Here is a 13,508-nt window from a genome sequence, read left to right on the forward strand (position 1 = left end):
TGACAGCAGCCGTTCGAGTCATCAAAGATAGGAAGCATCGGCCGAGAGAATACGTCGAGCCCCACGCGAGTCCTTACAAACTTTGGGTTATTTTGGCGAGTTCCCCGCAGGCGTGGGATGCCGCCATTGAGCGTGATCCTTGCGAATAGAATGCTAATACTTTTGGCCAGTGATAGGTCTTTCTATGGATTGTTATTCCTTAATGGAATACGTAGAAGCCCGACTGTGAGCGTTCAACCTCCAACTTTAGACCTATAGATACGTCCATACTGCTCGGCTTTAGGGGAAACACCCTCGGAAAACCCCCGATCTGTCTCGGGAAACGTTGTTTCTGTCAATAATCAAGAAAATTAAGGCTCGAACGAAAAGAGAATGCCCTTCCGAGACCTCTTGCAGGCCCATGATTCCATAGACAATTGGTTTTTAAATCCCACCAGTTGACACACTGTAGTGAAAATACCCAGGTTCAGGCTCTATCCCTCGACTAGGATACGAGTCCAGTCAAACTTCCTCCATCGCTTCTTGAACCCATCCACCCTTCGATCCCCGCCACGATTCCAGCGGCCTTGACGCTTGATAACATCTGGAGCAACGTCGAGCATACCGCCAATGACCTCCCGCGCGAAGAGATCCCCACGAGGCCAACGGTGCTCGTCCTCAACGATGTGGCCGAGACCACCGTCGAGCTCAAACCAGACGTGGAAGTAGGGCATTTCCTTCACCAGCGTCCGGCGGAATGCATTTCTACCAAGCCCTTGTTTGGACTTTGCCAAAGTGTCGATGAGCTTGCGATGTTGTGACCACTCTGACTCGGCACTTAGAATCGCTTCCTTGAAGAAGGCAGGCGACGTCTCTCCGAGACTGTAGGGTAGAGGGACCACTTCCATAGACGCATGGCGCTTGCGCTGTGGTTGGGCGGCATTCTCATAGAAAATAACATCACGACCTTGGTCATGGTACATGCGCGTTAGGCTCTTCATAAAGTTACGAATCTCCTCCCATTCATCGTCATCGCATTCCAAGAGGTTCGTTCGGTGCTGAATCGGCACGATGGTAGCGCCTCCTTCGCTGATTTCAGGCTCAGTGGGAAGGGTGAGATAGACCCTTGTTGCGAGGGAGACGACAGGTGCGACTGGCGGGGTATTCGTATCTTCGTGATGACAGAGCTGACAGTTATCCAAGATGCGATTCATCTTGCGGAAGTCATTAATTGTGGCGCTCTTAATGTCAATCTCAGATCGATGCACCCGTTTGGCCAATTTGGAGGCTTGGTCGTCCATATACTCCAAGTCATTCTGAGGTAATTGTTAGCTCACAGGATTCCGCCAATTCATGATAAGGGGGCAGAAAGAGAGGGATGTTTACCTCAAACTTGCCATCTTTGGCGATTCGCTCTGCCAGCCGTGCACCTTCCCCACCGGCTTGACCCCGGGTTTTGCGTTCTTCTCGAACCATGTCCTCAATGGTCATATCTTCATTGTCTTCCACTAAGCCTCTTTCACGGCCACGTTTAGTATCAACAGGCTTGACCTCATTTCTAAATCCAGCTAGCATGCGGTTCTGTTGGACACCTAACACGACAACGTCCGATTCACTGCGATTGGACATGGCCGCAGCCGCAGCACTGTTGTATTGTTCTTCTAGCTCGGCTGCATTGGCGGCTCCTTTCAGTTTTGCCTTCATCATTTGAGCCTTGAGACGATTCAATGCTGTCTGGTCGAGAAGCTTCGTCGTGCTCGACGGGGCCTCTGTGTCCATGATCTTTCCTTGACCCTCGGCCTTCAGCTCTTCTGCAGGATCACGAATATGCTGATGCGGGTCTCGGTGCACTGCATTCTGAAGCTTCCTCTCCTGGAATAACTCTCCGCTCGGCTTTTCCTTCCCGACATATGACTGGCCGTACAACTTGCGGCGTTCTAGCTCAGTTTCTTCTTCTCGGGCGTCATCAAAGGAGCGGAGATCGCCAAATCGCTCCACGGCAACCTCCTCAGCGGATTTCCCGCTCTCCTCAGCCTCTCTGTACACGCCTTTGAGTTTTGTCATTCTCCATTGAGATCCCGAGTCCCCAAATGTGTAATCCACCTCATGCTGCGCCGGCTCCTCCTCAGTATCATCGAGCGCTTTGCCATCTTTAAGGTCACGAAGATGATTGTTGAGCTCCTTATCGTGAATCTTCAGCTCATAGTCCGCTTGGAGCATCTTTGGCTTCGTAGATTCTTCCACACGATTAGGGTCTGGGCGATGAACATATTCAACGTCGAGAGCAGAGGGCGCTTCCATCCATGAATCCCGCTTTAGGGCACTTGGCTCCCCCTGGACGATAGCTTTGGGTGCCGAACGTTCATCTTCCCTGTCGTGTCCGTGTCGGCGCTTGTGCGAGTGCTTCGGGTCGTCTCCATGATCGGTCGAGTGACGTGAGCGCTTGTGTCTGTGGTTATCATCGTCGCGGTGTCGAGATTCATGATCGCGTCTATTGTCACCTTCGCGGGATCGAGACGAATGTCGTTGGTGGTGGCTGGAGCGATGGTGATGACGGTTCGAACGGTCTTTGCTGCGATCGCGATCACGGTCTCGATGGCGTCGGTCCTTGTCACTCCTCTCCCGACGTCGATCCTGGTCTTCGGCCAGTGACTTTTCGAAATCTTCCAAGGTCATTGTGCCTCTCCTTGGACGTGGTTGTTCTTGACAAAGGTGAGGTGCAAAAAGCTGCGGCGGAATGACGTTTGGCGCGCGCCGGGCGGTCCAGGCGCCGATCGCCAGTCCCCCGCGACCAAAGAAATTTGGGAGAAAAAAGAGCTCCCCGCCACTCTCCTTCGACAACCTCTGCGACAAGATCTCCCTCGGCCAAGCCATTTATTGAATACACCGCACACCTTCAAGCTTGACAATATAACCTGACAATTTACGAGGACTCAACTTCACTATGGCGTCTCCGGCGGTGTCCGTGGTCTGCGTGGGCATGGCAGGTAAGAATCGGCTTTTGTCTCGAGTCGTGCATTCTGTGGTAGAGACTGACACCTGCCTCCGTAGGCTCCGGAAAGACCACTTTCATGCAAAGAATCAACTCGCACCTTCACTCGAAGAAGACAGTCCCTTACGTGATGAACCTCGACCCTGCGGTGCACTCAGTTCCCTTCGAAAGTAACATCGATATCCGAGATTCGATCAACTACAAGGAAGTGATGAAGCAGTACAATCTCGGCCCCAACGGAGGAATTCTGACATCCCTGAACCTTTTCGCAACCAAAGTCGACCAAATCATTGCCCTTCTTGAAAAGCGCACGGCACCGAACCCTGAGAACCCCGCTGCGAAGCCAATCGAACACATTCTGGTCGACACTCCCGGCCAGATCGAGGTGTTCGTATGGAGTGCCTCGGGCAGTATCTTCTTGGAGACTCTGGCTTCATCTTTCCCGACTGTCATCGCATACATCATCGATACCCCTCGCGCCAGCTCGACCAGCACATTCATGAGCAACATGTTGTATGCATGCAGTATTCTTTACAAGACAAAGCTCCCAATGATTCTAGTCTTCAATAAGACTGATGTTAAGGATGCTGAGTTTGCTAAGGAATGGATGACCGACTTTGATAAGTTCCAGGCCGCCCTGCGCGAAGAGGAGGAAGCCGGCGCCTTTGGTGGTGAGGGTGGCGCCGGTGGCTTCGGCGCTGGCAGTGGATACATGGGCTCTCTTCTGAACAGCATGAGTTTGATGCTGGAGGAGTTCTATCGGCACTTGAGTGTCGTTAGTGTAAGCTCCATGACTGGTGATGGTGTCGACGAGTTCTTCGAGGCCGTTGAGACGAAGCGCCAGGAATTCGAGCGCGATTATAAACCTGAGCTTGAGCGGAAGAGGCAGGAGCGTGAAGAACAAAAGTCCTCCCAGCGCGAACTGGAGCTAGGCAAGCTTATGAAGGACATGAGTGTCTCTGGATCAGCGCGTAAAGAACGCAAGGGCCCTGAGACCGGGCCAGAGACTGTCAGCGAGGCCGAGGATGAGGAGGAAGATGAGATTATCAAGCGAGGCCTGGCTGATGGGGAAGACTTCAGTGATGGTGATTACGACTACGATTACAGACCCAGTGCAGGCGATGATGAAGGCCTGTCTGAGCGGTACAAGCAGGCTCTGTCGGGCTCTCAGGGTGTTCCATCTGAGGCAGACAGTAGCTTCGCGAGATACCTGCGGGCGAGCAATATTAATCAATGAGCATGGGTATTCATACAAGGAGTTGATTTGATGTCTTGGGCTTCCTGGGGTTTACGGTGTTGGTGGCTATTGGATGCCAGTTTCATACTATCACATTGCAAATAAAATGACATATGGTTTTAATTTTGAAAGAACCATGGAAAGAATTGAGTGCGTATCAAACAGATGGCTAGAAGGGTACAGTCTTCGTGAAGTCCTTGCAGAGACGGAAGTTTGTCTTCGGCTCATAGCCTCTGGCCACAAGGTGATAGAAGAGAAGGCGCCCACTCTAGTTTGAACACTAACTATAGTTACCGTATATGTCCATTCAGTAAGGTATTTTTCTGATTATTCTCTCACATTTTGATTTGTTACCAGTTATCCTGCTGTATCTATCTCCGTACTTCTGGGGCACGAGTCGTGTCAGCTGCAAACGGGACAAATCGAGTGACGTCACATTATTGATAGCTTCCAGGCTACCAGCTCCTTCGTCTGCCGAGAACATCCAAATGCAAAAGCAGACTTTGCAACTATCGTATCGAGTCAAGCGTTGAAAAATACTGAATCCCCCAACAATTCAATATGGATGTGAGTGACACATGCTCATCTGCCTTGTGGAGAGGGCCATATCACTCGACGAAATAGCAAGCTGACAGTTGCGCAAAAGGTCTTCCGAGCGTATACCTACTCGACAGCGGGATGGCTTTCGCTGCAGAGTCTGACACTGATCGCAGGCCCCAGCATGATTGTGGCCTTACTGCTAGATGAGACTCGGCCAGCATCTGGTACGTCACGCTACTCTTTTCGTTCTACCATCTCCCAGCTGGAGGAGACTATACTAACCGCGATGGACAGCTATCGAGATCTACCTTGCCCGATGCCTGGGCTTTAGTCTCTTCACCATTGCCATCTTGACCATGATGCTAACCGGCTCCATTCCTCTGACATCCTCAATTTCCGAACCCATCACTACCGAGGAGTCGGATCCGAAAGCGCCCTACGCCCTTCCCACCCTCATGGTGACTTCTTTCTTCCATGCCATATCTGCTTTCTATGCGTACACCAGATATGTCATCACGGGACAGGGGTTCTTTGCGGTCGCAGTGGCTGGAGGCTCTGTTCTAGCATTCATCGGCCTTTGGTGTGTGCTCTTTGCAAGCAGTGATGGCAAGATCAGTCGCAAGACGGGCGCCGATAAGAGGACTACCGGGTTTCCTTTTGCTAACTCGGAGGCTGCTAAAAAGCATGCCGGCAAGAAAAAGCTTTGATCGAAACTTTTTCTTGTCTTGATGTTTATGTCCAGTCAATATTTATTTGGGAGTGGTGTTTCGGCTGAAGTAGTGCATGTGCTTATCAATGGTTGATTGATGATCAAGGAAAGCTTGTTTCTTCTCCCTGTAGTCACTGGTCTCGCGATACTAGAATTGGAATTTTGCTCAACAGACAAGTTCGAAGGTACGCAGCAGGACAGCCTGCTCTCTTTTCAAATCATCTATAATATTGTAGAGGAGAATATGCCGCCTCAAGACTAGTGGGGAGTAAATCTCGCTGCAATCTATGTGACCACAACGCACGTACAAAGCGGGGAACAAACATCCCTCGCCGCTTCAACCTCCGCTTCTTCCCTTCTCCGCACCGCAAAAGCAGCGGCCCCAAATGCCGCCAATGGATTCACACCAGGGCCCAAGTAGAGGAAGACCCATAGCTTCGTCGATGCCGACCGTCGATGAAGTATCAATTCCCACTCAGACTTCCCAGATCAACCACTTCAGCACATCAAATCCCTTTGCAGGTTTCCGACCCGTCGAAAACATCCCTTCGGCTCCTCGGCCTCGGCAGCCACCACCTCAGTCTATATCTACTCCATCCCAACATGTTGCACAATTACATCGTAATGTACCGCAACAGCGGAACTCTATCTCCTCGGCGCAAGGGTCTATACAGCCTCCGGTATCACGGTTCAATGGAGCCCCCCATCATGCCCAGGCCTTGAACATGACGACCATTGCGCCTGAATCATCAAACGTGGAATTGGCACCACAACATTCGGCTTTTCCACAACACGATTATGTGGCGCTTGTAGCCGATGCGCCAGATATAACAAGCTTCATGGACAGCTTCCCTGGCCATCTTCAAGGCATGAAGTTTTTCAAAGACCCGCCGGACTTGGACATCTGGAGAAACATGTTATTCAACGTCGATGAGATGATCACCCTGACCGAAGAACAGTAAGTATTATTATCTTACTCCGCTCCCATTTAGACTCGGCCACTAAACATGTAACAGGTTTCAGATCTATTTCCCCCATATCGACAATGTCTATTCCCACCGCTCCACTCAGCGATACAAACGCAAGCCCTTCGCCTCTCACTATTGGGATTGCCGGCTGAAAGGTCGCGCATCGGGTACACCCAAATCGGATGATCCAAACAAGAAAAAGCGCAAGCGCGTAGCACGGGAGAGAGACCTCTGCGATGTCAAGATCAAAATCACCGAATACTTTCCTACTGCCGGTGTATTGGAGGAGGTGGCCGTCCCGGAGGACATGTTGCCCGATATGCATTCCATGTTCCCACTTCAGGGCAACGGCGCATTCGGTGTGCTTTCTGCGCCTCCTAGTTCCGGTCTACCGGGAGATCATCCTGGAGCAAACGGCAAGAGGTATTTCACCATTCAACGAGTCAATGGAACTGGCACCCAAGGTCAGGGACTGGGATGTGGCCATCAGCATACTCTGGAGGACAGTGATCGAGTCAAGAAGAGTAGTGTCCAGCGCATTCTTTTGAAAGAAGATAAGGAAAGGAAAAAGAGTATGGTATGTCTCTCGTTGCTCTAATTTGTTGCGCCTGCATGTATGGGAAACCCGGCGTCGGCTTGGCGTCCCCGCAGAACTTGCCTTTACGTCACAGTCGAGATCGGCTGTCACCCACAGGTCACACTCCTTCACTTGGACAAAGTCATTGGGATATCTCGTTCTCGGAAATTCTCATTTTCATTTACTTTTTAATCTCAAATCGGAGGAGTCTAACGCTCTTTAGCAGAACAGAAACATGTCGGGCCAGAAGTCCTATCACACCAAAGCAACAGGCCAAGCCGCTGTGACGGTAGTCCAACATTCAGCGGACTCAAGGCTGAAGCTCTATGGAGGCTGTTTCTGGTAAGAATCTTGTTGACACACGTTGAACTGAACTCAGGCTGACTCGATGTTTCTCTGCGCAAAGTCCCTTCGTGCAGCGAGTATGGATAGCGCTGGAAATGAAAAAGATACCCTACCAGTACATCGAGGTCGATCCATATCTAAAGCCTCAGTCACTGCTTGAGGTGAACCCACGGGGGCTGGTTCCAGCTTTGCGACATGATGACTGGGGGTGTTATGAAAGCACCGTGCTCATGGAATATGTAAGACAGGCATCCACTAAGGGGAGCTTCACCACCTGGTTGACATTATTTCTGACAAAGTCTGTGCATCTAGTTGGAAGATTTGAACCTTGGCACAGCACTTCTTCCAGAAGATGCAAAGATGCGTGCCCATTGTCGACTCTGGGCCGACCATGTGAGCAAGCTCCGGTGGTCGGTTCTATGGTTTTGCTAACGACATATGCAGATCAACCGGAACATCGTGCCCAATTTCTACCGGGTTCTGCAAGAGCAGGACCCACAGAAGCAAGTCGAGAATGCGAAAGAGCTGCGGGACGCCTTCGAAAAGCTCATCGAGGCCGCGCACCCTGTCGGGCCCTTTTTCATGGGACCGCACATGTCCTTTGTAGATGTGCAGGCTGCCCCGTGGGTCATCCGGCTTCGTCGCGTCTTGAAGCCGTATCGAGGCTGGCATGATGCGGAGGAAGGAACTCGATGGGCATCCTGGGTAAACGCTATCGATACCAATGAGCACGTACGGGCAACAACGAGCTCAGACGAACTCTATATGGACAGCTATGCACGATATGCTGGTAGGTCCCTTGGTCTCACTTTGACGACCTGGATAGAGAGAGTGGATATTGACCCATTTTTCAGAGAACCGGCCTAACACGTCCCAGGTTGCGAATGCAATCAATTCAGGACGGGGCCTTCCTTAGTCTCTCTTTAGAATATCTGCTTGCACCTGGAAGGATGCGTTGATGTGAGATGGGTCGATGGGCATGTTAGACGCCCGGGAGGACAATTGATGAAGAACACAAGACATGCTGTATTCTTAGCCCCCACGAGCGCCCCTGGTACCAAATCCAAAGCCGCCCCTTCCACTTCCATCAGGACCTCGAGGGTTTCGCAATGGCTGCTGAGGAGCATTCTGCTTGTCGGTGTCATTTCGGTCCCCCTGAGGACGATCTCGCCTCTGTATGGTCGATCCGTTCAATCTGTTTGGACTTGTTGGATCGTAGAGCTGCTGTCTCGACTTGTTCGAGGCAGTGGAGGAATCTCTCTTCTCTTTGTAATCCCGCTGGCCGCTTCGGCCCTTTCCTTTTCCTCGTCCCTCACCAGGCTGGTTTTGGCGAGGGGGAGTTGTACTTCCTGGAGACGAGTTGCCCGAAGTTGTTGCAGAAGGGCTACCAAACAGCCTTTCTCGCGCCTCTTCATATTTCCGCTGCCTCTCCTCACGGTTTTTGAGAGCTATCGCTTGCCGTTCCTCGAAGGTTGGTTGACGAGGCTTGTTGGAGTCCTCATCTGAGTCGCCCTCATCATCCAGGCCCAGTTGTCCGATGCCAGCAGTCGCCCCATCTATCCCACCGGAAGACGATGACTGCCGAGAGGCAATTTGAGGCCGGCGACTAAGGAGTGTGACAGCCGGTTTAAAGTCTTGTTTGAGGGGTACGTCGGATCGAGCTTCGACATAGTGGAATGTCTGCGGGGATTCACTGCAACGGAGACCTTGCTTAGAACTTCAAGAGCCTCTAATGGGACCTGTAGATTCAACACGTACGCTTCCGCCCATAATTGCCGGTTAAACTCCGCCTGCTGAGCTCTGCGCTGGGCTTTGGAGACTTTGGAGGAGACTTTCTTCTCAGGCGGCGGGGTAGGCTGGTCCCCGAGTTTCTGTACATCCCAGTACGTCAGTATAGAGCGGCATAATTTGAGTATTATGGCCCATGGCTGCAGGGCAGAGTCTAAGCAGATCTGGTTCCTCCACCAAATCGAGAGGAAGTATAAGGACTTACATCAGCTTGGGACTCCCAGTCCACATCCCATGCATCGGGGACTTCAGGCTTTGCACTCATGGCCCACGGAAAGACAACTAAACAAAACAGCAGAAAGGTCAAGTCAATGGCGGTAAAAATAAATTTCCTCAAAGTGACAAGCAAGACGTGATATGTTCAAGGAGTATCCAAAGGGTTGGGGGTTAGACAAGTCAGAAAAGAAAATTCGCGGGTCTCCAAACGTGAGGCGGCCACCGCCCCCATCCGCTTCCATCTCCGCTCCTCAGCTCCGCCCTTTGATTGCCTCCGCCGCTTCGATCTGCACGACTTTCACCTCCAATCTGCTTCTCGTTCTTTACCGCCAAGATGGCTGTCGGTAAGTTCTGGACCTTTCTGATCGTATATTACACCGGTTCAGTACTGGACTTCATCAAACTTATCTACTTTTCACCTTCTACTGTTTACCCATCTCCGCGTTCTTAACCCATCAACACCTCGGCCCAGGCTCCTCAACTGACCACTCCACATAGGATCCAGAGACCCTGACGGCGATTCGGAGATGGCCTCCTCGGTCGGCTCTCCTCACTCTGACTCTGACGCCGTTGGTACTGGTGCCCGCACTCCAACTCACAATGCCCAAACCGCGGCTCCCGCGTCCGAGCTCTCCCCTCCCGGCTCACAACCCCAGCAAATATCCGATATCTCGTCTACAACCGACTTCAGGCCTCGAACAGAAGGAGAGGCTAGCAATATTCCCGGGAAGGGTCCGGAACAGCCCATCGCGGCATGGAATACCAAGCGTGCGCAGGACGAGTACCAACGAGCGATGGAGCAGGTGATCGATAAAGACTTCAACTTGAGTACGTGGTGGATTGAGCGATCTTGATGGCCATAATGAACTTTGGCTGACTGATACATGTACAGATGAGTTCGGAGACCCTTTCGATGAGCGTGACTTGGAGGAGAAACTGCTATGATACAACAACAACCGTGACAGCTTCTCGCGGCTGGCCCTGCTCCTTCAGACATGGTAGATGATATGATTAATGAAGACACGACGTGAAACCCCCTATCTGATGACTTTGCTCCTCTCTGGTATGAGTATCTTGACGAAGGTTAAAAAAGCTCTTGCTGATATAGAGCAGGACCACTGTCAGATTCTACAAATTGGTACGCTATTGATTCGCTTCCAAGGCCGTCAGCCTGAGATGGCTCGTTGGACTTGTACTTGGCAACTGGGCTCAAGATGGAGCCACGCCACAATGGTAGAGGACAATAATACTTGTTTCAAACTTCCAACCCATGCCCAATTCATCGATGAAAGGCTTATGCAGCGCGCTTGATGGGAGTATAAGCCACCAATCAGCTATCTTTCAACGAGTATCCAGAGTGTAGTTTCTAGATTCTATACCCGTGGAGATCAAAGTTTCGGAATCTTCCAATCGTTCATTGGTACGAAGCAACTGAACTCCGCTGGCGTCTGTGTCCATCACGGGAACGCTGGATCAGCTGTCAAATTTAGCACAATTGTTCAACTATCCATGAAGCCGGACCATATCCCATCCCATACAACTCGAATATGTAGCAAATCCTCCATTCGACAATCCTAATCCAGCTTCTTCAACTTTTCCCGCCTGACACGCAACAACTCTTCCAAAAACTCGATTTCAACCTCGACTCGTTTCTTGTCACTCGAAACATCGACAAACACCTCGTCAGATCCTTCCTCGTCGGGCTTTGAGGAGTGACGCGCTTTCTGCTTCTCGACAATAGGCTTCAATTTAATCCATCCCATCCAATCGGCGATGGACAAGACAGCCACGTAGGCAGCGAAAAGCACACCGCAGATGATAATACAGGCAACCGTAGCTGGAAGTACGACTCGAAAGATTGCGCCGAAGAACGATGTAGTCAGAAACCAGGTTGTGCCGAAAAAGGTACTGACGATGGTCCAAACCGTGCCGAAGAAATGGCCCAGGAAAGAGCCTTGAATTTCGGAGGTAGCGGGCATGTTGATAACTATTCTATACTGAAACACTTGAGGAGTTCGAGGCATGTATCACTTTCGTGAAGGTATGAAATCGAGATGGAACTAAGCAGGTGGAAAAGCGGGTTTTTGTAGAAAGGTGGATTCGGAGGCTCTTACGATCAAGCACTGCCTCTCCCGTTGGACTCCGGCGCTAGGCAAGTACAAGTCAGGTATAAGCCGCCAAGGGACCTCAAGTGGGGGCCAGCGGCTGTGTATGCGGCGGGCCTTTACCCAACTGGTAACTACAACTATCCTCCTGTACTTTGTGGCTTAAACAAGGCCCCTTCATATACCTTGAGAAATATGACATATAGTTCATCTCAAACGCGAGTCAGAGGGCGTGGAGAAGAGTGAGCGAATGGGCATCTGAACGGGCCGACAACGTGGTAGACAAAATTAGATGCTCGACATTGCCAATAATCTAGTAGTAGAGAGGTTGGTGGCGAGAGTGATGGTGGGCCTAAAGTCTCATCAAGGATTGAAACTCCTGCAAGAACTCCTTGGCAAATTCAAGGAACTCTTCAAGTTCTGACTCGGTCGTTCCCAGGATCAAAGCCAGCATGCCACGTCTAGCAATCCAAAACCCTCTGCGGATTGCATGAAACCAGAATAGATCCTTCAGAATCGCATCAAACTCTGTCTGCATCTCTTCCAAGTCCTCCACACACCGTATGTCTTCTGATAGTCTCTGCGAAACAAAGTGAATATTGCACACGGCGCCAACCCCCGTCACGGCCATTCTAGTATCTCGACATATCTCAAGCAGACTTTGTCGAAACTTATCACCCATCGCGTTGAGCTTAGTACAGACCTGGAGTGTATAGATAGTGGATAGCGTAGTAAGACCAACACTCATCGCTAGCGTATTGTTGTTAAACGTGCCAGAATGACTGATAGGTGAAACTAATCTCTGAGTTTTACCAGGCATAGAGACTGGCCGTGGATCATATACTGCAAGTAAGTCCTTTCGCCCTCCAAATGCCCCAATGGTCATTCCTCCAGCAATGTACTTGCCAAGCGTTGTGATATCAGGCTTCAACGATGTATGATCCTCGGGACTCAAGACTCTCGATTGAAGACCTCCGTGATCAAGCCGCGATGTCATGACCTCGTCCAAAATGAAAACCATCCCGTTTTCATTTGCTGTCGTTTGAACTGTGTGCAAGAACTCAGGGCAGCCTGGTATGCAGCCCCCAGCCCCCTGCATGCCTTCAACAAGCACAGCCGCAACTTTCCCTTTGTTATCGCATATTAATTTGCGAGTCCCTTCAACATCGTTGTATTTTCCGATAATCCAATCTTCCTTGTCAATGGTGTTTGCAGAAACCCCATGAAAAAACGTCAGAACACCACCGTGGTATCCCCCAGAAAAGACGATGACCTTGGATAAGCCAGTTGCCTGCCGAGCAACGCTGATGGCATAGAGATTCGCCTCGGTGCCCGAATTGCAAAAGCGCAGATGCTCTATCGATGGAAACCGATCACATATTTCTTGTGCAAATTGAGATTCAATTGCGGTCGTCGCACCCAGATTCAACCCCTTTTTCGTAACGGTTGAAATGATGGTTTCCTGAATGATTGGATGGGAGTGGCCACAAAGACCTGCAGTCATCTCGCCAATGAGATCCAGATATCTGTGCCCAGGCAAAAGTCAGTATGAAGCAAGAGCAGAGGGCATTGGAAGTTGAAAGTCCCAAGCAGATACATACTCTCGCCCATCCACATCCACCAATCTATTCCCTTCCCCTCGGTCCATGCAAATGGGAAATGGATCAGTGTGTAGCACTGAGCGAGTATTTCCTCCAGGTAGGAATCTAAGTGCATCCTTGTGTATGCTTAGCGACCTTGGATGGTTCCTTTCATAATCTTTGATGGCGTCGTCTAACAGACGTCGAAGCTGGGTAAGAGTCACAGAAGGCTTTCCAGAGCCATTTGTACTGTTGGCCTCGAAGAAGGAGAACCGCGGTTCCATCGTCTCGATGAAACCTAGCAGGGATGGGAGGTCTGGTGTTTCAATAGATCTTCTTTTCTCTTAAAATTGATCTGGTGCCGATCTACGATTATTTATGCCCGCTATAATTATTCTGTGTTATTATTCGGTGACAAGCGAATACATAGATTGTCGGCACTGCGAGGTCAATCCTCGGCAGTGCCAGCCTG

General features: G+C 50.7%; 8 protein-coding genes across 8 annotated transcripts; 4 read left to right on the forward strand and 4 right to left on the reverse strand.

Annotated features, from left to right (window-relative positions):
• Positions 1 to 473: 473 nt before the first annotated feature.
• N7458_005333 (putative cell cycle control protein (Cwf19)) lies at positions 474 to 2,655 on the reverse strand (the record flags this gene model as incomplete). Its single annotated transcript, XM_056908715.1, has 2 exons — positions 474 to 1,295; positions 1,366 to 2,655. The coding sequence occupies 2 exons, from the start codon at positions 2,653 to 2,655 to the stop codon at positions 474 to 476; spliced, it is 2,112 nt and encodes a 703-aa protein (XP_056767333.1).
• Positions 2,656 to 2,923: 268 nt separating this feature from the next.
• N7458_005334 (putative ATP binding protein) lies at positions 2,924 to 4,208 on the forward strand (the record flags this gene model as incomplete). The annotated part of the gene is made up of 2 exons (XM_056908716.1): positions 2,924 to 2,966; positions 3,031 to 4,208. The coding sequence occupies 2 exons, from the start codon at positions 2,924 to 2,926 to the stop codon at positions 4,206 to 4,208; spliced, it is 1,221 nt and encodes a 406-aa protein (XP_056767334.1).
• A 561-nt stretch (positions 4,209 to 4,769) lies between these two features.
• N7458_005335 (uncharacterized protein) lies at positions 4,770 to 5,455 on the forward strand (the record flags this gene model as incomplete). Its single annotated transcript, XM_056908717.1, has 3 exons — positions 4,770 to 4,775; positions 4,855 to 4,972; positions 5,043 to 5,455. The coding sequence occupies 3 exons, from the start codon at positions 4,770 to 4,772 to the stop codon at positions 5,453 to 5,455; spliced, it is 537 nt and encodes a 178-aa protein (XP_056767335.1).
• A 445-nt stretch (positions 5,456 to 5,900) lies between these two features.
• On the forward strand, positions 5,901 to 8,263 carry N7458_005336 (glutathione S-transferase family protein; the record flags this gene model as incomplete). Its single annotated transcript, XM_056908718.1, has 7 exons — positions 5,901 to 6,415; positions 6,474 to 7,002; positions 7,226 to 7,344; positions 7,382 to 7,586; positions 7,660 to 7,740; positions 7,792 to 8,137; positions 8,202 to 8,263. 7 exons carry the CDS (start codon positions 5,901 to 5,903, stop codon positions 8,261 to 8,263), a joined length of 1,857 nt encoding a protein of 618 aa, XP_056767336.1.
• A 116-nt stretch (positions 8,264 to 8,379) lies between these two features.
• On the reverse strand, positions 8,380 to 9,400 carry N7458_005337 (uncharacterized protein; the record flags this gene model as incomplete). Its single annotated transcript, XM_056908719.1, has 3 exons — positions 8,380 to 9,040; positions 9,106 to 9,218; positions 9,341 to 9,400. The coding sequence occupies 3 exons, from the start codon at positions 9,398 to 9,400 to the stop codon at positions 8,380 to 8,382; spliced, it is 834 nt and encodes a 277-aa protein (XP_056767337.1).
• A 285-nt stretch (positions 9,401 to 9,685) lies between these two features.
• Positions 9,686 to 10,296, forward strand: N7458_005338 (uncharacterized protein; the record flags this gene model as incomplete). The annotated part of the gene is made up of 3 exons (XM_056908720.1): positions 9,686 to 9,695; positions 9,850 to 10,179; positions 10,244 to 10,296. 3 exons carry the CDS (start codon positions 9,686 to 9,688, stop codon positions 10,294 to 10,296), a joined length of 393 nt encoding a protein of 130 aa, XP_056767338.1.
• A 629-nt stretch (positions 10,297 to 10,925) lies between these two features.
• Positions 10,926 to 11,330, reverse strand: N7458_005339 (uncharacterized protein; the record flags this gene model as incomplete). Its single annotated transcript, XM_056908721.1, has 1 exon — positions 10,926 to 11,330. The coding sequence occupies one exon, from the start codon at positions 11,328 to 11,330 to the stop codon at positions 10,926 to 10,928; it is 405 nt and encodes a 134-aa protein (XP_056767339.1).
• Positions 11,331 to 11,808: 478 nt separating this feature from the next.
• Positions 11,809 to 13,320, reverse strand: N7458_005340 (aspartate aminotransferase family protein; the record flags this gene model as incomplete). The annotated part of the gene is made up of 2 exons (XM_056908722.1): positions 11,809 to 12,982; positions 13,058 to 13,320. The coding sequence occupies 2 exons, from the start codon at positions 13,318 to 13,320 to the stop codon at positions 11,809 to 11,811; spliced, it is 1,437 nt and encodes a 478-aa protein (XP_056767340.1).
• Between the last annotated feature and the right edge of the window lie 188 nt (positions 13,321 to 13,508).

The sequence above is a fragment of the Penicillium daleae genome (genome assembly GCF_028827525.1).
Source record: "Penicillium daleae strain IBT 16125 chromosome Unknown utg000005l_segment0_segment0, whole genome shotgun sequence".
Lineage (NCBI taxonomy): Eukaryota > Fungi > Ascomycota > Eurotiomycetes > Eurotiales > Aspergillaceae > Penicillium > Penicillium daleae.